Source organism: Epinephelus moara, chromosome 2 (genome assembly GCF_006386435.1).
Source record: "Epinephelus moara isolate mb chromosome 2, YSFRI_EMoa_1.0, whole genome shotgun sequence".
NCBI classification, from domain to species: domain Eukaryota; kingdom Metazoa; phylum Chordata; class Actinopteri; order Perciformes; family Serranidae; genus Epinephelus; species Epinephelus moara.
In genome coordinates this window covers 19400395-19428158 of record NC_065507.1, presented here as the reverse complement: position 1 = coordinate 19428158, position 27764 = coordinate 19400395, and the positions used below count along the sequence as shown (strand labels likewise).

General features: G+C 40.7%; 1 protein-coding gene across 1 annotated transcript in view; it reads left to right on the top strand.

Moving 5' to 3' along the window:
• The window catches only part of LOC126401207 (glutamate receptor ionotropic, kainate 4-like), a 432132-nt gene extending 404771 nt beyond the window's left edge, over positions 1-27361 (top strand). Inside the window, exon 13 of the mRNA XM_050062325.1 lies at positions 27275-27361. Within this exon, the coding sequence (XP_049918282.1) occupies positions 27275-27361 (87 nt within the window). The remainder of the gene's footprint in view (positions 1-27274) is intronic.
• The last annotated feature ends 403 nt before the right edge of the window (positions 27362-27764 follow it).

Below are 27764 nucleotides of genomic sequence, written 5' to 3'. Positions count from 1 at the left end.
TGTCATGGACTTCGTGACTCGCTTTTATTTGACATGCATACACTCGTTATGTGCCACTGTGTATAGCTTTGTATGGCCTATGTTGGGGTTTTTTTCTCCTTTAATTCAATTTCATTCTGTGTTTTTACTTTGCATTGTTTGTTGTCCTGTGTCTTTGTTAAGACCTGCCAAGGGACGACAGACGCAAATTAGTTTAATGCTATATTCTCGGACGGTACATCAAATGGTGACATTTATGTTTTTAACTGTACATAGTCTCTTATAAATAATTCTAAGACGAGTGATTGACCAAAGTTACATACTGCTTATTACTTTGTGTACCTCTTGCATGTAGAATAATCAAACTAAACTTGTCCTTTGAGCTCATTTCAGTATTTTAAATTCAGTTTCAGTAGCTTTGACAGACTGGATTACTGTATTAACATCCTCTCATACTAGGCAGTATAAACTTCATTCCTCAGTCATAGTACTGAGTTTCAGAGGAACACAACATGCACTGATAAATGCCACACAGTTTGCAGTTATCCATGTGATTACCATTGAGACATAATGTTTATAATGAACAGTTCCTGTTGAGTGATATACTCTGACATCACCTGAAACATTTTATGGCACAGCAGCAAAGTGTGTGCCTTCCATCTTGCCAGTACCTGGTGTCTGATGTTTAAATGGCAACTCGAGCCGAGGCATGAACAGAACCTGAACAGTTTCCATCCGATGATGTAAAGACAGAAAACAGGTGGCAAAAATTAGACCGCAAGCTTTCCATTTGTACTGTTGTTTCCCACTGTGTTCGTTGTGTCGACAGAGCTTTGACAGATTCTAACCTCCGGTGTTAGGCGTCAGATCGACAAAAGTTAACACAGCACCCAGTTTCTCTCAAGTGGTCCACGCGTCCAAGAGGAAGCTACGAAAATTGCGGACATGGCACGGAAAATCTGCAAATATGGCAAGGAAAAATGCCAAGCAGAAGAAGCTAGATCCTGTTTAGAAACAGTCACTGACAATTCCTGCAGAGTTTACCTTTAATCCCAACTATGACTCATAGATACAGTACCAGAGGACACTTGGTATCAACTTTGGAGATGCTTTTCCAGGGCTGTACAGCAGCCACATTCCCTTCTTACTTGTTTTGTTCCGTCTGGTCTTAATCAAGTTCGATTCCAATTGGATTGTTTGTCCACGCAGCGGTGGTAAATGGGGTGAAATCACATGAAGAAGTTGATGTCAACCCTCCATATGGATGTGAGCAACCCTCAAATACCCCGAAAGTATGCATGGCAGAGCACATGACAAAGACGTCCCCCTCCCCTTCCATGCTTTTCTTCAACATAATGTTCCTAATACATTTTCCAAAGAGTGAAAGTTCCCACCTCTTCTTAGAATGTTGTTTCAGATGTTTGGCAATCTATTCTTTTATACTGAACACATCTTTTTCGGCGTACAGTTACAATGTGTCTGCATTAGTGCGATTTTTAAAATTCCTCGCTACTCTGCCAGCGTGATGACAGACTAGATACACTGCAGCACCACTTAAGGCTTATCGCTTGGTTGTTTTTATTGTGTTTCGCTTTCCCAGGATTGCTTAATTCTGCTGAGAGTGATTAATTAACACCTAAATCAGGGGGGCGTGTGAAATTACTTGTATTCTGCCACCTTGTGCTTCTTTTCTCATTCATCTCTAGTGAAGCAATACGGTTTAATAGTCACGTACAATGAACACAGTTATGTAGAACTTGAAATCAACATTTACTGCATGTACATATGTTCTGAATACGGAATACAGAAATTAAATGCAGTTGGATAAATCATCCACATGTAGAAATGCTGGATAAAACTAGTCGCCATGTTACAGTATCAATAAATGTCTTCAACCAGTTTTGGTTTTCATGACTATTTTTTGTCTCTTTTTAGAGGTGTTTCAGGCACGTCCCACTGGTAGGAGGACTCGGGGTAGACCCAGGACACGCTGGAGGGATTACAGATCTCATCTGGCCTGGGAACGCCTTAAGGTTCCCCAGGAGGAGCTGGAAAGTGTTGCTGGAGAGAGGAACGTCTGGGATGCTTTGCTCGGCCTGCTGCCCCCGTGACCTGGCCTTGGATAAGTGGATGGAAATGGATGGACTATTGGTTCTCCTCATACAGTAGTTAGGGCCAGGGTTTATAGGATGTTTTTATCTTAAGGGACTAAGATTGACCTCTTTGACTATGCACCAGTTTAATACAAGTGAACTGCTTTATCATTGAGCATTATGAACTTATTGAGCGTTTCATGTGAACCTAAAACACCATCTTTTTTTTATTGTAAACCCATGTAAAACCTCCTTCCATGCCTGTCCTAAAAAATGAGATAAAATCTGGCATTTTGACACTTGAAATACCAACTGGTTCTCATCTCAACCCGTCAAATATCGCTGCTTTGTCAGTGGTCGTTTAAGTCTAAATATGATGCGTTAAGTAGCTTCATGCATCTGTTGTTGATGTTAAGGAACAGCATGTCAAGTTACATGAATTGTGTCTTTTCAAAATATACATCTGTTTTCACAGGCAATGTACAGTTTCTGCTCATTAGATGCAAACAGTCTTACATACACTTAAGACCATCCATCCATCCATCCATCCATTTTTGTAACTGCCTATCCTCTTGAGGGTCACAGGGGGGCTGGAGTCTATCCCAGCTGACATTGGGCTAGAGGCAGGGTACACCCTGGACAGGTCACCAGACTATCACAGGGCTGACACATAGAGACAGACAACCATTCATGCTCACATTCACACCTACGGACAATTTAGAGTCACCAATTAACCTATCCCCAACCTGCATGTCTCTCTCAAGAGGGTTCTCCAGGAACCCTCTTGCTGTGCGGCGACAGTGCTAACCACCACACCACCACCAACTTAAGCCCACTTCAGACCAATGATTCGTGATGAGACAAAACCATTTTAGAATGTTTCAGAGAGAAGTTGCTGCGGTGTGAACTGGCCAGCTGAGCTCGACTCAAGCCAGCTGATGGTGTCACCTACAACTCAGCTGGTCAAGTCACCAGCAGCTGGTTTTAGAACGTAAAGCTCGTCACCTGTTTCAACAGCCACTCGGCTTGTAGTGAAGTCAGCTGGTTAAGTCAAAATGACCGCAGACGGCGGGGTTTGCTTGCTGTGGCAGGTTGTTCCATCCTCACCATGCCCTCTGTTTCCGTCCTCAGGGTGTGCCAGTGTCAGTTGGTGGGTTGCTGCTGCTACTTGCTGTATGTGTTCATGCCTCCCCCACACACACATTCTGATTGACTGATTAACTTGCGCTGAATGCAGTCCATCTGATGCTCGTTTGTTTCTGTTTTCACTGTTTCATCACTACTACAAATGCAACTGTAGCCAATATCTCACTATCACTATCCTCACTCATATTTTATGAAGCTACAAATTATATTCAGGCACAAAATAAGCCTGAAAAGCCGGAAATCAGAACAGAAGTGCAGAAAGTTGTTGCATAGAGATGATACATCATCTCATGTAGTTGCATCGGTGTGAACTGGCAGGTTTTTAGAACGTTGCACAAGCGAATCTTTGGTCTGAAGTGGGCTTAACAATGTAGGTAAAACCATTTGCTTCTATGTTTATTTCATTCTGCATGAAAGGAACGTGGTTAGGTTTAGACAATAAAAGCATGTGGTTACATCATGGTTTGGCTCCACACTCACATATGAAGTGAACAGCGGACCCCCAGGTGAAAGTCTGAGGTTTGTTGGACCCATCCACCTCCACTCCCACCTGACCTATAGGGATTTTCCAGCTCCTTATATTACACTGTTACAGGAGGGGTTACAAACTGACACTGCTTGGCAGCGTATCATACTGCCCTGAACGGTGCCTTTTTTGCATCAGTGTCTAACGCCAACATCAGTGACAAAGCAGCAGTATTTGATAAGTTTGGAATGAGAACGAGCTGAAGAACAAGGAAACACTGAGGAACAATGCCAGTTTGGTGTCCACAGGTCCTTAAAACGTTTTTATTGTCACAAATATTTTTTTCTGATTTCATTAAACCAGTTCCCTCTTGTCAAAATAAGTAAAATAAGCTTTTCTGCGTAATAGTCCACATTTCTGATGTTACAAATCTTTAAACCTACAACTGAACCTAATCCTTTACTGTACAACTGCACTTACATGTTGGCAACATATGGAATAACCTAACTCTCTCTAATAAACATATTCCTACATAAAATCTACCTCTACAAAGGACCTCATATGTCGTAATTACTGTTATACTTACCTGCTATGCTTGAATAAGAAAAAGATGATTTGTCAATCTGTCTTAAATTTGGTTAAAATGACCTTGTAAAGGTCTTTAAAAGCATATCAGCGTCTGATACCTGCAGACACCCTGCTATATGTCTTTTTATTCGCCCTTTAATTTCTCTTGTGCACCTCACAACCAAATAAATACTCCCGGTATGGTCTTTGATTAGTTATGTTTTGAATCAATATAATGAGATCAATGACTTCCTTGATTTGTTTTGTTACAGTTGTCTTGGCCGCCGGAGAATCGTCTTGGAACATAAATCAAACTTTTCAAGTACCGTACCACATCAACCCCTTACAAATGAATTATAAACACACACAGACATGTGCATGCAGATAACTAATCTCAATTCAAAAAAACATATTGCGGTCCAAATTATTTGATTCGCCAGACTAGGTTCCCTTTGAAATTCAAAGTCTAGTCGTTGCTAAGAAAGCGTGACAATGAAAACAAAATACATCACCTCTGTGGCCGTCCCATGGTCCACGTTAGCAGTATGACAGCACTGCCTGACATTCTTGGTCTGCTTGTGTTTGTCCCTGACGAAAAACATCCACTGTGACTGGTCTCCATGGCTTCTGGCTATGTCTCATGTTGACTCATTTCATTACATTTATCTAGCTTTTTAATAATTGAACATTATTCATATTTATTGCCACTCAGAAGTTAATATAAAAAGTTGGAAGTGGTCACAAGTCATCACATTTATTACTCTAGTTACACTTTGGCCCTGATCAGTGTGTAATTAATGATGTCCCAATGTTGTATTAAAATGTACAAAAAAATTGAATACAAAATTAGGATTTTGGGGCCAAAGAACTCCCTGTTGGAGCCTTATAACCGACATGCAGTTGAACGTGGCCAACCACTAAGCATGTGCAGGTTGGGCGGCCAACTTATTATTTGTATAAAATAAGCTGTTTCATATGTTTTCTCTTGAGGTCTGGACGCCTATTAAATATTTAGATAGAACATATGAATGAGCCAATGTTTGACTTGTGATATGAGGGTCTGGATTTTGTATTTAGCTTGAGCTGCTATACTTTACTGTACTTTACAGCTGTTTGGACCAAAATGTCTAACGTGAGAAGGCGATCTACCTTCATTTAAACTTTGAATTCATTGTAAATGCCCATTACTGGTCGCTGTTTTCACATACTTCCCCTGGAAACGTTATAGACACAACTACACTGACATTTTTACATATCTTACGTAGGGTGATAGTTTTGGTGTGTGCCATATTTTTAGTTTTGAAACCACAGTGTTAGTTATACAGCAATCAGTTGACTACTTAGTGAGCAGCCCAAAGCAGCAATGACTTTATGCCACTGTGTGTTTGGGGTCCAAGTCAGTTTGGTGCGTCAGGGCCCTAAGTGGAGAGAAAGCTGGTGAGGGGACCTCCTGGTTGGTCATGGTGCCTGTGAGGAGAGGAGTGGAACATAGAGGGATATTCGCTGTGTCTCAATTCAAAGGCTGCAGCCTTTGAAGAACATGGCCATCGCGGTCTATGTTGCCCGAGTCCTTTGATGACCACATTTGAAAATGTATTGGTCTGCTGCTACTGTCTGTTTTGGGGAAGCCTTTTTTTTTTTCAAGCGCTGCTGGCACACAATAAATCTCAGGACAGCTTGGGCCACAAAGGATCCATCCGTTGTGTCTGCTAAAAGACGACCACGTTTCTTGGACACATATTAAAGGGATAGTTCAGATTTTTTTTTAAGTGGGGTTATATGGTGTTCTTATCCATAGACACTATATTACAAACAGTACATATCAGTCAGCATGCACCAGGTTTGGAAAAGCAGGCTGGAGTTCAACATGGAAGCTTAGCAATCTATTGCAAAAAAAACATGTTTCACTTAGGTACACTTTAGTCAAAGAAAACTTTATTTCCACTTGCAGTTTTTATATTTGGTGGTATGGCTCTGTTCTGGGGCCTCTCTGCCTTTCCTTGGGCCTACGCAAAAAGCCTCTTCCACACACCTACGTGGAAAGCCTAAGGTGAGGCCTGAGGCAGAGAGAGTAAACCTCTTTGCCCTTCCATGCGCCTACATGGAAAGCCTAAGGCAGGAAGAGCAAAGACTATCCTCAATTTTAGCAACCTAAAAGAATCAATGTCATTTAAGGGTAAGCTATATTGAGAGTAACTTCACTGCTTTACCTTAATGTCAGACAGTGATTTCAAACAGGAAAATGAAGCCATTATATTGCTCTCCTCAAAGCCAGACTCCATTGAGAAAAACAGTGATTTAACATTGCTGAACACAGGAGCTGCTGGTCTATCGCTGCCTTGATCAGCTAGTTTCTTTTAGTTACCATGTGACTTTGGCATTTAAAAGGGATAGTTCGGATTCTGTAAAGTCACACAATGACACAAATAAACTAACTGATCAAAGCATTGGTAAACCAGCAGCTCTTGTGTTCGGCAAGCTAAAATTACTGTTTTTCTCAATAGAGTCTGGTGGCTTTGATGTGAGCATAAACAGGGAACTGAAACTGTTAACTGTCCCATTGAAACAGTCTGTGGTTGTTTGGGTGGGACTCTTTTTGGTGGCTAAAGTACATTCTGTTGCTGACCCCCATCCACAGCAGTACATTGCTTACTGTAGCTTCCATGTTGAACGGCAGCCTGACTGACATCTACAGTACATAATACACTAACTATGGATAAGTACTCCACACAACCCTAATTCAAAAAATCCAAACTATCACTTTAAGTAGCCTTTGAAATAGGAGACCCTTGTTGCCCCGCTGTGATGCAACTGGTCTTCAAATGCAGCCTTTGAAGGCTGCAGCCCCTGAGTTGAGACACAGCTACTGTGAACCCCTCTAAATGTTGGTGCTCAGTGAGAGGGGAAGAGAAGGAGCTATGTCTCTTCCCTGATGCAGTTCTCCTAAACCAAAGACATGTTTGATTTACAGGTACGTTGCAGTCGCCCGGGGTACATAATTGTGTTTTCAAGAACAAATAGTAGGTGTACAAAAACTGACCCGCGAGAAAGGAAACCTACAGTAATTCTCAAGGATGTTGCCCCAGAAACAAACTTTTGTGCTCCAGAAACATACAATTCTGCTCTCGTCTAACTTTGAATTTAGAAACAGTTGTGTTCTTTTCTGTCCACTCTCCATCTTACCCTGAATTACCCCTGTCATAAATTATGATTGAATAACCCATGGTGTGTACGCCCTCTTTTTTTGCTATTGCAATTTCATCACTCTGACTTTTTTCACTTTTTAAACTGAACCAAATGTTGGGATGCTAGCTTTGTGACAGTCATCCAAAGGACATGCATTTAGTTCTATTTCGGTAACCAAACCAGCCCGGTCACCACAAGAAAATGTTGGCGCTGTACATTTCCGCAAACCACAGATATGTTACATTTGCATGTATCATACGAACGTCTCTAAAGTGATGTAGTCCTGATTACACGTATATGAGCTGACTTTCTCATCAAGAGATGGAGGGGATGGTGGATGGCGTGATACCTGGGCAAGATGGCTGCCAAGCTGCAGACCACTTTTGGAGACCAACAAACAACAAATCTGGTTGTGTTTTAGCAAGACATTGGCAGTATTTCCAGATGTGATTGTGCCACCAAAACCAGGTATATTAAGCTAAAGTATGATCTTTTCCTGACCAGAACATAACCACGTTAACCACAGCATTGTTGAAATGTAAACATAAAGCTTCAACATACACTCACGGGCCACTTTATTTGGCATACCTTGCTACCGCTTTTGCCTCCAGAACTGCCTTAATTCTTCATGGCACAGATTCAACAAGGTGCTGGAAACACTCCTCAGAGATTTTAGTCCATATTGACATGATAGCATCACACGGTTGCTGCAGATTTGTCGGCTGCATATCCATGATGTGAATCTCACATCCATGATGTGAATCTCCCATTCCACCACATCCCAAAGGTGCTCTATTGGATTGAGATCTGGTGACTGTGGAGGCCATTGGAGTACAGTGAACTCATTGTCATGTTCAAGAAACCAGTTTGAGATAGGGGTGTAACGGTACACAAAAATCTCGGTTCGGTACGTACCTCGGTACACAAGTCACGGTTCGTTTTTTTTCGGTACAGTAATGAAAAAAATAGACAACTATTAAATATCTTTTACTTATTGGTAACCTTATTAAAACATACCACCACAGCAGTTAACTCTTTTTACACAATTTTTGAATGAAACAAATATATATAAAATCCTGCTTTTTCACATTGTTTGAATGAAAATAGAAATATAAAAGTGAAAAATAAAATCCTGCTGTTTTTTTAACACATTTTTTGAATGAAAAATATAAATATACATTTCTGCTTTAACAGTTTTACTCAATTAAAATAAAAAGTATAGTGCAGCTGGTCAGCTTTAAAGCCTGCTCAGATTCAGTTTTACTAGGAACTTACTTAGCTTTCCCACTTTGTTAAAGTGCAGTAAACAAAACATGCTTATATCTAAAGTGCAGCTTAAACAATTTTACTCAACTCCAATGGCTTTGGTTATTTCTTTAGCGCAATGGTCAGGGAAACGCTCTTTCTTTTTAAACGACGACGATATCGTAGTTTGCACCAGATTGCTTTTTCTAGTCGTCCCGGTTAACGTTCTAACTCGGGTGGTGTCGCTTTAGATGCGTTAGCATGTTAGACGTGTTTCCAAGTACATACCCGACCGCTGTTCTGCATTGTCGGCACATTGCTTTTGTCTTGTCAACTTGTTTATTTCCATCTTCGTATTTTACCCTGAAACCAAAGTGTTCCCAAACGGAGGACTTAAGGTTTGCGGGTGGGTCTTCAGATTCGTCAGGCTCACTTGCCATGTTGTCAAAATGCGAGAATGCGCTGCACAAAGTGAAAGCGGAGATTTACGGTCGGACTCGGTCCGTCACTCAATTATGTCCGTTGGGGAACTAGATACTTTAAATGGTTTGGCTCGCAAAAACGGAATTAAAATAAAACAAAATAAAATAAAATAATATCCTGCGCCCAATAATTCGGTACAGGGTCGTGCCGAACCGAAAGTCGCGTACCGAACGGTTCGACACAAATACATGTACCGTTACGGCCCTAGTTTGAGATGATTTGAGCTTTGTGACATGGTGCGCTATCCTGCTGGAAGTAGCCATCAGAAGATGGGTACACTGTGGCCATAAAGGGATGGACACAGTCAGCAACATAACTCAGGTAGGCTGTGGTGTTTAAACCATGCTCAGTTGGTACTAAGGGGCCCAAAGTGTGCCAAGAAAATATCCCCCACACCATTACACCACCACCACCAGCCTGAACCGTTGATACAAGGCAGGATGGATCCATGCTTTCATGTTGTTTACACCAAATTCTGACCCTACCATCTGAATGTGGCAGCAGAAATCCAGACTCATCAGACCAGGCAACGTTTTTCCAATCTTCTATTGTCCAGTTTTGGTGAGCCTGTGTGAACTGTAGCCTCAGTTTCCTGTTGTTAGCTGACAGGAGTGGCACCTGGTGTGGTCTTCTGCTGCTGTAGCCCATCTGCTTCAAGGTTGGACGTGTTGTTGGTTCAGAGATGGTCTTCTGCAGACCTTGGTTGTAACCAGTGGTTATTTGAGTTACTGTTGCCTTTCTATCATCTTGAACCAGTCTGGCCATTCTCCTCTGACCTCTGGCATCAACAAAGCATTTTCACCCAGAGAACTGCTGCTCACTGGATATTTTCTCTTTTTCGGACCATCCTCTGTAAACCCTAGAGATGGTTGCATGTGAAAATCCCAGTAGATCAGCAGGTTCTGAAACACTCAGACCAGCCCGTCTGGCACCAACAACCATACCACGTTCAAAGTCACTTACAGGTGTACCTAATAAAGTGGCAGATGTGTGTATCTGCTACATAATTACATACAAATGTTATATATATTCGTGGTTTGCAGAAAAATAAAATGCAAACATCTCCCTCTCACCCGAATATGATCACTTCTGGCTTCAAACAACCAAGATGCAACGGCTGTAATGCTGAACTTAAGGCTCTATAATAGGAGTCCACAAACCAGTGGGTGATGTTATGGTAGCTATACGTCCATTATTTATACAATGTATGCTATACACATAGCAAAAATCCAGCATTTTTGTTAAAAAGCAATGCTTCCATCCGAGCTCAAAAACACCATACACACAAGAAATACTGTAGTATTTTTACAGATGCAACCGGACACTTACTTGTGAATCAGGAGCTCTCAATGTTGTCAGGTCTCATCAATCCTTTCACCTACATGCCAACAGTTTAATCGAACAAAGGCTCCAGTAGGTGTGTACCATGCCACAGTTGCACAAAAAGCATTTTTGTTTTATTTTCCTGGCATGCGCTGTGGAAAATGTCTGCTCTGGGTTTTTACTGCTTTCTTTCAGTAACAAAGTTTGTCCTGCCTGTCAAAACTCTTGACAAGAGTCATTCTGCTCTGATGATTTATGAAGCAACGACACAAACGCTTGATAAATTAGTCCTCATCTTATTTTGTCTCCATTTTGACAGTAGATGTTATGGAGCTTTGATTTGATATTGCACTGACATGTGATATCGCACCTCTGAGGCCAGCTGAAGGGTTCTTTACTTTATGATTAATGAGTTTACAGTGGAGTCACCCTGTGGCAGACATGATGTAGAGTGACTTGGAATTTCCATTTATGTTTTATATTTTCAGCCGAGTTCAGTATCCTACCACATGAGTAATTAGCAGTTATTACTTTTTACAACACATGCACATAGTATATCATGAAACCATGGCATGTTAACATCTATGGCATTTTAATTGATTTCTTATGATCATATTAGCAGAAGAAAACAAGCGGTTTATGGTAGACAGCTTGTTTTTTCTCCTTTGCTATAAATACTGGCAGGTGAGCAACAGGCTGTTATAAGGGTTTGCACTGATCATGCACCGTGTGCTGTCATCTGTCAGCCAACAATCCTTCACTCTGTCTCAAGCCTCCACTGCGTCTCAGGGTTGAGCAGTCTTGACAGATCAAGCCTCTGAGGCTGAGGGCACTGATTAAAAGAGACGAAAAGCAGTCGAACTGCACCAGTGATAACATCATGAGTGTGGGAGAAAGCACGGCAGGAGCAGCAGAGCATGCCAAAAAAAATTAAGTTAATGAGCCTGACAAAGTAGACAATAACAGACAATGACCCATGTTTAGAGCTCTTAGTGAACCTGTTCACTGAAAGCCTTTGAACTACTTCCTCTTGCCTCATGGAGATAGGTTTACGGATAATCTTCTGAGTGCTACATCAGAGGACAAAACCATTACAGTCATTATAGTCTTGTTTGCAAATTGACCAAAATGCTTCCCCCTCTGGTAACATACTTCCCTCTCTATCCAGGTCTGGAGCTACACACTGTTGGAAAGAAGAGATTCTTAGCTTTCTAGTGGTATCAGTATTTTTTAAATATTAGGCAAAATGCATCACATTATATAATGACTGTCAACAATCATGGTTTTGAGAAAAGGTCTTCAAAGATTTTAGTACAGTGGCTGCAAATGTACATGAGAGAGCCCTTTGGTCTACTAAACTGGGAATGCATACTGTACTACAGGGGCTGTCCTGGGGTGAAAAATACACAGAAAGGTTAGGGACACTTTTATTTTGTTGTTGGTGAGAACCAGGTAGAAACAAAGCGCTGGGTTTGGATGATGAGTTGTTCAGGTGGTACAAGAACACACAGGAGGCAGTTCCTTCTTTCTTTAAGCCTTCTTTATTTACTAGTGTGCATGTAGTGCAGTTGAGTTGTGTAGGGAAGTGTGGTCAGCAAAAACAAAGACAGAAACCAATAACGTGCTGTGTCTCAAATCGCGTACTTCTGTACTTAGACTTAATATTTTGAGTGCATAAGTACATTCACACTGAGAAGTATGGAAAAATGCAGTGCACTATGAGTACCTGGATGGTGCACTCAAAACAGTCAAGAAGTTCTCGCCCTCAATGGTCGCCATCTTGGCTACGTAGCGGAAGGTGAGGGACCACTTTTCAAACTGGAAATGGCGGCTGAGGATTGTGCGACCATGAACGTCGCTGCATTGTACAAATACATGTGTTTCTTGCACTATGTCTGTATTGATTTGGTACTGCGAACGATAATGCGAATGCTGATGCTAGTTTGCTAACTAGCTAATTTGCGGTCGTCATTTCCGGTGAGTGCACAACGGCTGTGTTTGGTTTGAGAAAACACTGCCCTGCCGAAATTTGCGCACTACACTAATAACTACATAGTGCACATAGTATACAACATGGAAGTGTACTAACGGAAGTATGTGATTTGAGACACAGCAATGGTCTCTGTATTAACATAGCCACTGTTATCCTACTGCTTCAACTGAGTGCATAATTAAAGCAACACTTACCTTTCTGGAAATTTTACACTTTTCTTTGTTTAGGTCAAAATGCTATTAATAAGCTGATGGCACACTGAAATGTAAGTGAATTCCACCAGAAATAAAATCTCATAATTATACCATTCTCATATGGTTCTAAGAAAACTCCGACCATTGGTCGGAGTTTTCTCCTGTCCTGTCTGTCTTCCCCATGTGGAGGCCTCCGACTGACGTAACCACTCGCGTAGCATCTAGCTCTAGGCTAAGAGCTAACCCCATCAAACCAGCTGTTCCCAGCAGCCTTCTGGCGAACATCCGCTCGCTGGACCAAAGACGGTGGATAAACCAAGACGGTCCACTGCAAGTCAGTTTCCTGTATCAGTGTCACGTGGGATTCGCGACCACCACGCCCCTTTAGGAGACTAACAGCAGGTCCTCAGTCCATTGACTTCAGTGGGAGAATGAACGTGATTACAGATTATGGCCAATTCTTTCGCCCCATAGTCACGGAAGCAAATATTGGACCATTTATCACAAGCCACACATTCCGACACCAAACTGGCAAATTTCAGACGGACAAATCAGGAGAAAATTTACTTTGCTCAAGACCTATCTCTGTCTCAACAACCCACTCTCGCGAGATCTGGCAACAGATATCTCCTCTCTGGTGCCGAAATCAGTGCAGTTTCACCAAAGATACTGGATTAAAAAAATATTTTTTCCAGCGAATATCTTACAGTTACAGTTACATTTACAACATGATTGAGCTAGCAAACCAGTTTTGTGTTGTTATGTGTGGTATTTATTCAGTTTTGGGAAATCACGATGTCTAGAAAGCATCAGTGGCTGCAGCTGACAGGGACAGCTAACAGCAGCAGCAAAGCTCACATCAGGACGTCATCCGTTAAAAGCCTCCCGTTGTCGGATACAACTGAAATGAAACTACTCCAGTTAGCTCAATCATGTTGTAACTAAGACATCCGCTGGAAAAAAACATTTTTCACGGACTGTTTATTTATTTAGCTTATGGCCAGTAAGGGTACACACATGTTGACAGAAGCGAGGTTGGGGATACTTGTCTTTGATTGGCAGTTCTCCATCGTCTTTGATTGGGGTACGGGGGACAACGCCTATTTAGGAGACTGGAAATGTATACCATTTCATACAATGGGAGTATAGGTGGGCCATCTTGTAGTAATCCAGTATCTTTGGCTGGACTAACGGGGCTAACACTACACAGAGCAGACAGGAAGGCTGCATCATCAGGTAAGCTCCAGCAATATAAACAATTCATGGTGCTGTGATGTGAAGAGGATCTCCTAGTTCTGCTCTCAGGATGTGGAGTTTTTGACTGTGAAATGTCGACCCTTTTCATCTTACTATTGCGCTATATGTTCTTTCTTATATGTTGCACAAATTGTTTTTAAATGTTTTGTTTCTTTTTGCTTGGGGTATGCGAAATGTCAGTTCATTTTTGTGCTGTGCATTAAAATTACATTAAAAAAGTTCAGTTCATAACGTTATGACAACACAGCATCCAGTTGCTAATGGCTAACGTTAGCCTACTGTAGCGTAGCCTCTGAAACATTAACGTTATCTTCCTTATGCATTTCCATTTACTAGTAACGTTAACCCTACTATCTAACGTTAGCACTGTAACCTTATTCTAAAACTCATCAGTCATCACTGACTCCGGTTGGAGTTTTAAAACTCCGGGGTTGCATTTGACTGTCTTGGTTGTAGTGTTTGACTTGCTCTCCTCTTCCGTGTATCTAACATTACCTTGAAAAATGCCTACGTCTAATGGAGGAGGGGGGAGTAGGCCTTTGGAGGGAGGTGGAGTTGCAGGAGGAGGGGGATGGGACTTTGGAGGGAGGCGGGAGTTGTGGATGTTCAAATTTTTTTAAGTGCTGTGTGAAATGCAAGAAAGGTAAGAGTTCCTTTAACTGAGCAACATAGCACCACACTTAAAGGATAAGTTAGCTTGTCACTCCAGGCACATAACTCAAATTACACCCAAAGTAAACTGTGAAGACACGTGTACCCTGAACACAACAAAGTAAATGAGGGTGCATTCATTTTCATTAATTAATGAAACATTAAAACAGTACATTTACATGTAAGCTATCATGTTAGCTGGCTGGCGTGATAACCGCTAGCATGCTAATCGCTCACGTTGGCAGTTAGCAATGGACTTACATGACAACATTCATAACTTGAAATAATTATTTAGAAAAAACAATTTTGTTTCTTTGAATGGTGGACTCTTACAGATGAAAGAAATATAAATAATCGAGGACTGGACACATATTCAGACGTTAGGACTGCTTCCAAGGTAAGGAGTTGATCTTTTTTTTCTGTCTCTCTTGTTCACCATGTTGGTAAATCTGAATGAATTTCCCTTTGGTGCTCATAGTTTCTTATCTGTAAAATTATGGAGATTCCAACCAAACTTACAATGTGTATCATTTCCATATTAATAAAAGCCTAAACATTTGACGTCACATTTTGATACATGCTGCAGCTTAGAACTAGCTCAGTGGTGACCTGCTGGATTTTAATATTATGAAAGCCAACAATTTTTTTATTTGAAGTCAGATGAAAACCCACTGTCCCAGACCCTGCCTTCTTACTTTAAGCCATTCATTCATAATTGTATGAATAGAGGGAGGGAGGAAGAGTGGTGTTGAGTAAGACTAGACTGTGGTTAACAATTGTTTGCTGCTAGCTTGCCATCTTGTCTTTAGAGGCTTCAAAACTGTATTTGCAGTCTGAATTTGGTGATAACAGTTTCATATTCTGAAAGCAGAGACTTTGTTTAGAAACAAACAAAACCCCCAGTTGACTCATAATCAAGATGTACACTGTATATTTACTCTGAACAAAAAAATTTAACGCCACATATTTGTTTTAGCTCCTTGGAACACGGTGTCTAACACGTCAATCTGAAACATCCCAAACACGCTCAGTGGGTGTTTATTATTAATCATTTTGTGTTTGGTTTCTCAGCTAAGTTGGTCTTGAAATGGAAAGGTAAAGTCTCAACAGTATCACTGAATTTATTTATAAGTCAAGTTCCACATGATCTGGTTTGTAAATATTATGTGAACTGGAGATTCATAATTGCCCAAAGGTATTGGTGTGTTTGTATGTCTCTCTCTGTTAATTCTGTGGTGACCAGTTTGAGGTACTGCCATGTCTTCTGCTTCGTGAAATAATATGAGCAAAGGAGGAAAAAGGTCATCTTGTATCACGAAAAAGCATTAAATAAAATCTGTGAGCTGTATTTTTATTGTCATCTGTATTAGGTTTACATTGCGGGAAATCATATTTTCTGCCATCATCTTCAGTGTACAAAAAAATGCCTTCTGTTTTTGTTTGTGATTGTTGACTTCTTGATTGTTTTCCTGGAAAGTTATCCCGTTGCATTCTTGTATTGCATGCAATGGGAGTCCAGTGAATTTCTTTAAGGTTTATTTCACAACATGCCAGAGAAGATTTTATTGTATCCATAATATGCCTGTCAGACAGTATTTGTTGAGAGAGGCAATGCCAGGAAGTGAGTCAATTGTGTTCCACCAGTGACTCGGAGACAAGCTATTAAATGATTTACTGACCCTCTGGTAGATATTAAGTTGACATAAAATCCCTATGTTCTTACTTCAAAATATGGCACCGTTCAGACAATATGAATATCATGCAAGGTTCCCAGGGAACTGTCACCTACGGATGCATATTATTAACAAAAATGAGTGTTTTATTATCACCAGAGTCAATATGTAGAGGCAAGGGGAGGCAGGATTTCTTAGTTTTGGCTGAGTATTCATCAACATATATGTTTCTAATTGATCAAAACATACTGCTTCTATATAACTTCAAAGAGAAAAACATATAATACAGAAACAATATACATTCACAGAGCACCAGGAATTATTAAAACAGATTGTACATTATGAGTATGGATGGAAATACTTACACAATCATTATGTCACCTGGTTTACAGATGTGCATTAACATGAAAAATACAGGTCAAGAAGATCATTGTTTCATCTAATACCAACATGATCTTATCCCTACTTATAATATTTCCATGCTCTGGCAAAGGCATGATGCCAGGGGCAGTCTTTTTTTGTTATATCTTGATGCAGGTGGTTGGTGGTTATCTGCTTGGATAGGGTGAGGAAAAGATCGTATTTGACATAATCATGTCACTTGACCCACGGGAGTAATGACTCACATAATTAACAACTAAATAATGACTCATGTGACTAATGAGTGATTAACAACCCATGTCATTAACAACTGACTAATGAGTGACTAACGAATCACATAACTAAGGACTGACTAGTAACTGACAAGTGTGGGGCTAATTACTCCTGTGACTACCAAGTGATCGATGACTCATATGATGAATGACTGACTAAGGAGTGACCAACCATTCATTCAAGGTGACGAATATGTGATTATTGACTTATGTGACTAACGACTGACTAATGAGTGACTAACGAGTTACGCGCCTAACGACTGATTAGGGACTGATTAGCAACTGACGTGACTAACAAATGACCAATGACTCGTGACTAATGTGTGATTGACTCACATGACTAGCGACTGACTAATGAGTGACTAACGACTGTCTAGAGACTTATTAGCGAGCCCTATCTCACTCCGAAGTTGTCGAAATCGTGCGCTTTGGCAGTGACAAACCACGAAAAAAGAGGTCCTTTAATGTCGGCATGATACGTAGCTGGTTGCCGTTATAGTTTAACAGCGCTTGGAGTCATCAGACGGAAACATGGCGGGACAAGGATGAAGGTTAAGGCGGCGAATGGATGGATGAGTCTAACAAACACAGACCTTCGAAACCTAACCACATGTTTTTGTTGTTAAAGGAAAAAAAACATCAATTCACGGTGTTGTACCGACGTAGTGTGTTTATCGTTGTTGAATTTCCTGTGAGAACTAGGGCTAACCCAAAAAATCCGAAGCTTCAAAGCTTTGTTCGATGGCACGGGATTCGATTGTGAATTTTTTTTTTTTTTTGGAATATTCTGCCTTTTTTTTCTCCCGTTTTTTTAGGGGACTTTGAGCGCAACACCATCTCCGACAAGGAAATAGAAAGCCCGACATGCAATGAATGGAGACCTATTATCCTGCTTGAAAACAGACAACTAAATTCTTTCAACAATGTGACTCAAAATAATGATAAAATAGATTTTATTGATGTAAAATAATATGCTGATGGTGACATTTTCCACCGGTCCGCTGCGCTCTGAGTCTGGTATCAGTGACACATGCTGCTCTGAGTCGCGCATCTGTCTGCTTGCGCTGCAGTACGCGCCGAGGGTTTTAATTTTTAGTGTTAAATCAAAAGTTAAACACTACTTATCAGTAACCAGAAGTGTTTTTTTGTTTGTGAATATTTTTATCTTAATTCTAGGGTTGCAAGAAACTACTTTTTCGCCATAATTTGTAAGTTATTAACTTCTTTGGACTCTGAGCTCCGAAGCTTCGATTTTCAAAAATGAAGTCGAAGGTCAGCCCCCGTGTGAAACGGAAGTGTATTTTGAAAGAAGACAATGCATATAACAGGCAGAATTTGACACATGCATCCAGGGTACCTTGCATGTCATATGTGCATGTGGAGAGAAACGTCAGTATGTGACGAGGTCAGAGTGAGAATGTGTTGGATTAGCCACTGACTAGTGAGTGACTAATGACTCACATGACTAACTACTGACTAGCATGTGACAAAGTAACTCAACATCGACTTTTAATTTCACATAGGACACAATCTTGCTTGTTATGCTGCATTCACATGAAATCAGGGAGATGGTAAACCAGTTATCATGTCAGTAGACAAGAGTAGTATTGTAAAAATTAGGCGAGGGCAGCAGTGAATATCAGCAATGGTATTGTTGTTATCTTTGCAGCCATCCTGACTGTAAGGGAGCAGGCAGGGACGACTGACTGGAGGGGGTCTTATATTAGACATTGTGTCTGAGGTTTGTCTCCATATAGCTTGTCTGCTCTGGCTACACCTTGATAATGTATTGTCTCACCTTCATTTCACTACTGTCATGCATACACACTGGACATACAGCCTGCCCTGCACTTCCTGTTCCCAACCACATGCCGCCCAGACACACCTGAGTACACATCTTTTGAGTTCATAATAATTCTGTACTTTAGTGGGTGCTAATACTTTCCAAACACTGACCTTTTGCATGCTCACAACCTATGAGAATAGCCAGACACGAGCTCAGGCCCAGCAGTGCTCCAGGCCACCCAGCACTCGTTAGATAAGATGAAAAGCACAGCAGCAGCAACCACTGCAGAGGTGCTGTGCTGGCTTGGCTGAAGCCTTACAAGTACAGATAATTGAGTTCAAGCTGTGTACCTACTGATGATGGATGATTCAAAAGCTGGTGTCCATTAATATTGCATTCTTGCTGCCTTCTCAGCTTGCTCCTGATTGGCTCAGGGTGATGTCAAACAGAACCACTGCCAGTTGTCAAAAATCACAGACAGGAATAGCATCCAGCTGGAAAGAGACAGTGATGACAAGAATAATCACATCTTCACCGAAAACCCTCCATCTGCATATCTGGATATGATTCTGGAAATGACTTAAGTTAGCGTGATGCTACCACAGCATATCTAGCAGTGGTCCTGTTTAATGACACATCTTCTGCCTCATGTACCTCACTGCCATAGACTGAGAGCGCTTTGTTTTTTGGAGTCATTGTCTTTTGTGCTGCTTGACAGCGATGTGCTTTCAGATAAGTTATCTGTCAGCATTCATTTAGCTATAAGCTGGTCAGGAATCGTAAAGCAAGAAAACATTCAAATATGTTTTCACTTTTGAAATGAGACAATTTTTCTCAACTGATGTGGTAATCTGGATGTATTGAGTCTGTCACATCTTGAATCACAACCATGAAGGGTAGCATATAGTTTTTATCTCCTGTTGAAAAGTGAACCAAGAAATGAGTTCCTGATGCAGCCTCAGCCAAGAAATACTGTGCATTTACTCAGATTTTCTATCTATAAACTCCCTTTAAGTACTATGAAGCTGTAGACCATTTTCTTAAACATGACATGTGGTAAAAGCAAACACATTCCCAATAAAATATCCGCAAGAGGCCACAAAATACAAGTCTATGTGATGCTTTTTTAAGAGAATGCTTCTGCTGACATTCCTGCCCTTACTGAGACTCCTGAGAGAATCTGACCTCGATTTAGTGAATTACACTTTGATGAAATATGGGCGCAGATTATACTGTCTGTTTTGGCACAATGTACAGAGTTGGAAAAACTAAAATCTTAAAGCAGAAGGGGAAAATGTTCAAGGTTCAAGTCAACTACCTACATAATTTTAAACAAAACCTATTTCTTCATTTTTAAAGACATTAGATATTCCTGTAGAGTCCAGTACTGTGTTGCTGAAATGACAACACCATACAGCACCAGCTATATGTTAATTCCCTCTTAAGTTTCGGAGAAAAAGTCACACTAAACAATACGTTTAAACTAGTTACCTTACTATGTAACCTTAACCTTCATACCAATACAACCTTACCCTAGATAACTATATAACTTTAAACTACATAACTATACAAACCAACCAACATACCTCTACAATCTTACCATACATAACTATATAACCTTAAACTACATAACTATACAAACGTAACCAACATAACTATACAATCTTAACATACATAACTATATAACTTTAAACTACATAACTATACAATCTTAACATACATAACTATATAACTTTAAACTATATAACTATACAATCTTTACATAAATAACTATATAACCTTAAACTACAGCAACAACTTACAACAACTTAGCCTAGATAACTATACAACCGTAACCTTTGTAACTATGAAACCTTAACCTCCATAACTATACGTTAACCTTCATACCTCTTCAACCTTGATATACAACTGTACAACATTAACTTCCATAACTACACAACTTACCATAGAGAACTATCAGTGTTGGGTAAGGGTTACTTTAAAAGTAATCAAAGTACGTTACTGTGTTACTTTCTAAAAAAGTAACCAGTTACTTTACTGCGTTACTCCCTCAGTAAAGTAACTCAGTTACTTTAAAAGTACTTCCAACGTTACTGCCTGAGAAAAGTAACTCAAGAACTTTTAAAGTACTTTTGAGTAATCTACATTTCCTATTGGGCAATGGACCACAGGGCGCTAAGCCTACATTTTTTTGTCTCCAAAATTAAAGTTATGGACCACTTGCCCTTCACTGAGATCCAATTCTCCCATCACAGCCGTCACTTTGACCAGTAGAAACACAGAACGATCTGCTGCCGTAGACAACTGTATGACAACAACACCCCAGCGTTTTTAATATTTCCTCTAGGGATGTTACCACACAGAGTAAAAGGGGGAAATGATGGTGTGAAACAGCAGAGGCACTTTGTCAACCCGCTGAGTTAACGTTACTGTCATTAGCATCAAGCTAGCAAACAATGGTACATCCTCACGGTCGGACATAAAGTAATAACATTAACAAATAGCGGCGGGGCTTTTACTCACCACAACTGCAGAGGCTCCCAGCTTCATTTGAAACAAACTACATTATAGACGGTCCGTTATTTATTAATCCCTCTGTGTGTTTATATATTTACTTTTTATCCGCTCCGTTGTCTTTGTAAAGTTAACATATCGCACCGTCATTTCAAACTCAACACTTGTTTCAAATTAAAAGCCCCTTATAACCTCGGCTGAGAGAATCCCTCCATTTTCTAAATAGGCTTTTATTCTGAAACATTTGTCAGAACTTCCTGTGGAAGATACAGTAGCTTGATAGTTTACGTATGGCGCTTCAAATGTAGCTCCTGCCATCTGCTGACGCTTTTAGGTGACTACAACAACATGTCGGCTGGCACATGAACAGACACAGTGACTCAAATAATAGTGAAAGTAATAAAAATAGGACAAGAATAACCCGATGACATCACACACGCCGTGAAAGACGACCGGGGATAATTGGTGAGTACCAGCGTGTAGCGTGTACCAGGCATAATGCAAGTCCTGAGTCTGAAATATGTCTGTCAGTGAGTCCTACTCCACCTATTTAACTCCACCGTAGACAACGGCAGCATTTCAAGCTCCGTGGCTTCTTTCAGACGTTATCTCCGTTATTAGAACCAAACAACAGCCGTTGCTGTTTTGGAGCTGAAGGACCAGCGTTCTAAAAGTAACGGAAGTAACTGATGTCTTGTTTGAAAATGTACTTAAGTATTTGATTACTCAAACAGCAAACTAACGCGTTAGGTTACTCGTTACTGCAAAAAGTAATCAAAGTACTCCGACGCTTACTTTGTAACGCGTTATACCCAACTTAACCTACATAACTACACAACTTATCACAGATAACTATACAACCTTAAAGAGGCAACAGATAGCATCTTTTCCTAAATATATCATTATGTGGGTTGCACAGGGTAGTGGCCACAGTAAAATCAGCTTTACGGCAGGAAACGCGTCATGTATTGTGAAATTGGTCGGTCAGCCAATCAGGGACTGGAAAAGCAAGAGTAAACCTCAGTCAGGCGTTCAAGAGGTGGAGGGAGAGAGTAAACCTCAGTCAGGCGTTCAAGAGGTGGAGGGAGCTCCGTGACCAAAGAGGCCTCAAAACCGATGTCCAGCTAGCTTTCTTTCTAATGGATCAGTAAGTAACTGTCCAGCTAGCTTTCTTTCTAATGGATCAGTAAGTAACACGGCTAAATGTTCGCTAGACGAGAGAGGACTGTACTGTACTGGCTGCTAGTTCATTCCTAGCTGGCCAGCATCGCAAATCGCCGCAACCAGGGACCGGGTAGCGAGTGTTGGTCGGCTGACATCCTCATTGTCATTCTACGGCAGCCCTCGGACAGTGACATAATTGGCATAATTCCACTGTGTCTACTGTTGTTTGTACTGATACTGTACATATTGGTATAATTTACTGTGAGTTGTACTGATACTGTGCATTCTGGTATAATTATTTGCATTACTATTTGTTTTTTCTTCAGATAAATCTGATAATTGTTGCTCGGTCTCTTTACTCATTTATTTAGTAGAGTGTCCACACACCTTCTCATTCTACATATACATAGAGGTATACCGGTGGCTTTACAACCTACATTTAATTTAATTTAGAGAGTCTAATAGAGTCATATTATTGATTATGTCTGATCCCCACGTTCAATTTGGTCGTTGCGGCAGTGAGACGCAACACCACTGACGCTAGGTGGCGCCAAGCTAAAAAAAAAACCGAATCCTATCTGTTGCCTCTACATACAATGTTAACTGTCATACCTATACAACCTTAACACACACAACTGTACAGCCTTAACCTACATAACTATATAACCTTAATATACACACAATACAACTTAACACACAACTGTAAAACCTTAACCTACATATCTACATGTTAACCTTATACCTATACAACCTTAATGTATACAACTATACAACCTTAACCTTTGTAGCTATACAACTTAACCTAGATAACTATACAACCTTAACCTCCATAACTATACAACTATAACCTTCATACCTATACAACCTTAACATATACAACTGTACAACCTTAACCTTTGTAACTGTACAACCTTAACCTACACACTATGCAACTTAACACACAACTGTAAAACCATAACCTACATATCTACACAACTTTAACCTCCATAACTACACAACTTACCATAGATAACTATACAACCTTAACCTTCATACCTATACAGCCTTAACACACACAACTGTAAAACCTTAACTATACAACCCTAACCTACATAACTACACAACTTAACATTCATACCTGTACAACTTTAACCTTCATACAACCTTAACCTACACAACTAAATAACATAAACATACATAACTATACAACTTAGCCTAAATAACTATACAACCCTAACCTTCAGAACATTACAACATTAATCTTAATATCTGTACAACTTAACATACACAAATGTATAACCTTAACCTACATGACTAAGCATACCTAACCCACATAATCCTCTTAAGAAGACGAAGAAGACTAAGACGAAGAAGAAGAAGAAGAAGAAGAAATTTGATTTATAGGCACCTTTCAAGATGCCCAAGGACACTTAACAAAACCAGATAAGACAGTCAATAGTAACAGAAGTTAACAGCAAACAATAAAAAAGACTAACAGCAAAAATGATGAAATGCATTAACAGTAAGTATTCATAAAATATATTATAAAGCACTGGGAAAGCTATTCTAAAAAGATGAGTTTCAGTTGCAACTTAAAAGAAGAAACCGACATGCACTGACGCACAGCCTGAGGGAGAGCATTCCACCGATTAGGGCCAGCTACACTAAAGGCCTGGTCACCCATAGTGTGGTACCTGGAAATTCGAGGGAAGAGTAAGTTGGCATCAGAGAAACGGAGAGATCAATGAGGTGTTTCGGAATGGTGAAGATTGGAAAGGTAGGGCAGTGCCATGCCATGGACAGATTTATAGATAAGGAGAAGTGTTAAACTGGGAGCCAATGAAGTTGCTGAAGGGTAGGTGTAGTGTGCTCCTAGGGCTGCATCTGGCAAAGAACTCTTGCTGCTGAGTTTTGGAAATATTGCAGTCTTTTTAACCTCCAGGCGGGTGAACCAAGGAGTGGGGTATAATAGCAATCTAGTCTCAATGTAATAAAGGCATTTATCAAAGTCTCTGAGACTGAATGAGAGAGAGGGGGGTGATGTCTGGAGATGTTCTTGAGGTGGAAAAGGGCTGTTTTGGTGATGTTTTTGATATGTTTATTTTGAGGATGTAATAAAATCAAGGATAGGCAAATTTAGATGGCAGGCTTTGTGCAGTGTGGCTGGTGAGGCAATGAGGATAGCCTAAACATGACAACATTGACACTGTAAATCCCTGTTGGAACATTTTGCAGTGTATGTGAATGACATCAGTTAACAGGAAGTAAACATGGACCCAAACTGTCTAGCAATAGAATTCCACTTAAACAGTCTATAATCCAGCATGGAGGATGCGTTGCTGAGGCAAAACAGAAGGTATAATTTGCTCCTCCTACAAGTTATCCCACTTTTTAAAGCAATGCGCCATGTCACCACTATTCTATAGGGGACTTTACCGCAGCTAAGGGCTAGCTATAAGATATACAGATATGCCTACACTGGAACTATCTCAGCTGATGCAACCCTCAAAATGTTAGTGGCGCATTAAGTCCAACCTTAGTTAGAACTTTTGTTCAAATTGAGGCTGTGTTTGAACTAGCCGGTGCCACCCAGTGCTGTAACTGAATGCACATTTCTTTTTAAATTACTGTAAGATGTACAAAGCTTTCTGCTCTTGTCTGTCAGTAGCTCATTATTCAATTATGTCTGTCACTGTGACATTTTACTGGAGCCAAGTACATAAAACTTTTGTGTAGTAATATTGTACTGACTTATTTCAAATCATAAACAGATTGTGTGTTGGTAACTGAAGTTGGTAACAGCGGGTTTTTAATCACTTGGCTACACTGCCACTCAAATACACCTATAAAACTGTTTCAGATGTTAAACAATGTACTGTGTGCCACCTGTTACATCTGTCTATGAAGGTGCACACAAAACGTGACATGACAATCAACTTAATAGAATATGGAGAGGACAGCAACAACAGACACTAGTTACTTCAAAAAACAAAAAAACTGGCACATCCTGGGCACATCTTAGTTCACATTTTCCTCTCGTCATTCCCTCCCAGGCGAGCACAGCTGCTGGAAAACAAGAGAACAAGAGGCACTTCAGGAGAACTGGAGTAACAGAGAATGGGGGTGTTTTTGTTTCCCCTAGTGTCTGCATTCTGACCGAGCTGGCAGTGCTTACTTAATTAGCTCTCATACAGAACAATAATGCCAAACCCTTCCTGAGCATGTTCGGTGGACATATCACAGACATTACGCAGTGGTTTTGCCCCATTAAGCATTCATATTTTCATGCCAAGAACCACATCCAGAAATTAACAGGCCAGCTTATAGCTATATGAATGTGAGACAACTGCAACAATGTGCCAAAAGGATTGTCAGGAAAAGGCCTCTACTGTTGAATAGTGCATCTGTTTCATGAGGAAATGTTCACTCTTAAGCCTTTTCTTTCACTGCCACCCCGAGTGAACAGAACTAATGTCTGTTGAAACAGCCGCGCCAATAAGTATTGGCTGAATTGTGTGCTTGGAAAAGAAATTCATTATAAAAAATTGCAAACCTGACCTCTCAGTGTTGCGCTACAGTTACACGACCATTTTGATTATGAGGTATCGTTGGTCAGGTTTCATCCACCAGCTCTCTTCTGTGTTAAAACATAAAATAAAAAAGAATTTGGTCTCCTTAGAGTTTGTAAAATCGATGGAAAATATGACTTGAGCACAAAAGGTGAGAACAGTAGTGCTTGCCACAGTAAAAGACGCAGTAAATCGTAGAAGTGGCTATGTGTAAAGTAATGTGTGATTGATTGGTGTGACAATAGCTCTCATGTCTCATAACCTGGCCTGGTTCCCCTGTGTCGAGAAGATTTCTGCCATGAAACAACTATTAAACTTTTCCATTTTATAAATAATACGGCTTGGTAACCTATTTAGGCAATCCCTACATAAGGCACAGGCTTACAGAGGCTCCAGACCGTGGGCCCCAAGGTTTTGGATGACCCCACCGAGAGGAGAAATAGATATGCTCAGTCCTTCCCTGCAAATTTAGTATTGTGTGGTTGTTAGCCTGGCCTTTGTCCTCAGGTCAGGAGAGCAGTGTGCACCATTTTAGGTATAACCAGAGGAAAAATGAAGTGTGAATAGTTTGGCACCACTATTGCTGTTGTTTGATGCAACAGAACATGATTTACTCCTCTCCCAAAGCTTCCTGTTAGATATTATGGCACATTTGTTTGGCACACAATGCTTCATCTTCAGAATGACTATTTGTATATTGATTAGTCGTTTCGTGTTTAATTGAATTTGTGAATTTGTTTTTCTCACATGGCTCCACAGAAAATGGTTCAATTGATTCATTGATTGATTGGATAATTAGTATTTCCCAAACACACACATTTTAGCAAAAAAAACAACAACCTTTGTCACAGCCTGCATTCTGTTCCCCTGCTCTCCCACCTGATCACCCCACCCCACTCACCTGCCTCCACAGCTGCAGCTCATCAGCCAATCTGCCCAGTATTTAAGCCTCTCCAGCACACACACTCTTTGCCAGATTGTTCTTTGCCCACATGCAAGACTGTCCAGCACTTCTTACCTGCCTGATCTCCTGTTGCCGACCCCGTCTGCCTCTGACCTGCCTGCATCATCTGTTTCCCGATAAACCCACCAGCCTTCTGTCCCCGAACATGAACTCTGCCTCTGCATCTCCAGTTTCCGTCTGCCTTTAGCTGTGTGGTGTTTTCCTGCAATGATACTTCAGCGTGAGTGTTCCCAACTGCTCGGCAGTTGTCTCTCTCCTTTCATCTTTCACCTACCTGTTGGCTCCTCGATCCATTGCCTGGTTTCTACTTGCCTCCTGCACATCCCTCGTCGGCTCGTCTTCTTGACCATGCCATCAGTAAGCCCCTCTCTGTCACCTCTGCCTGCTAGCGAACTGAACTGTTCAGGTCCAAAGACTCACGTCCTCGTTCTCGGTCCCGCTTCCTGGTTTGGCCTGGTCTGTTCCCTGGTCCCTGAACCCAGAGACTGTGTGTGGGCTCTGAGCCTGAAGAGTTATCTGAATATCTTCGTCAACTTCCTGTTTAGTCTGTGTATAAATAAAGGTCATTACTGAACGTCGCTCGTGCCTGTGTGCTGCATCTGGGTCTAACACATACCCATTACAACCTCAGTATTGGAGTCTGGCTTTGAGGAGAGCATAGATGAGCTTCAGTTCAGTTATAAATGGTAACGTTTTAGCAAAAATGCTGGGAAGTATGGATAAATGAGACTTGGATTATACTGCAAGAGTTGTGTGAGAGTTTATAAACAGATGTTTCGCTGCTGTTGAATCTGGTCCCACACCAATCAGTAAATCACTAGCTGCTTCTCAAAGTGCTTCCTTGGTATGACAGGTCTTTCCAAGTTGGGTCCTACAGAG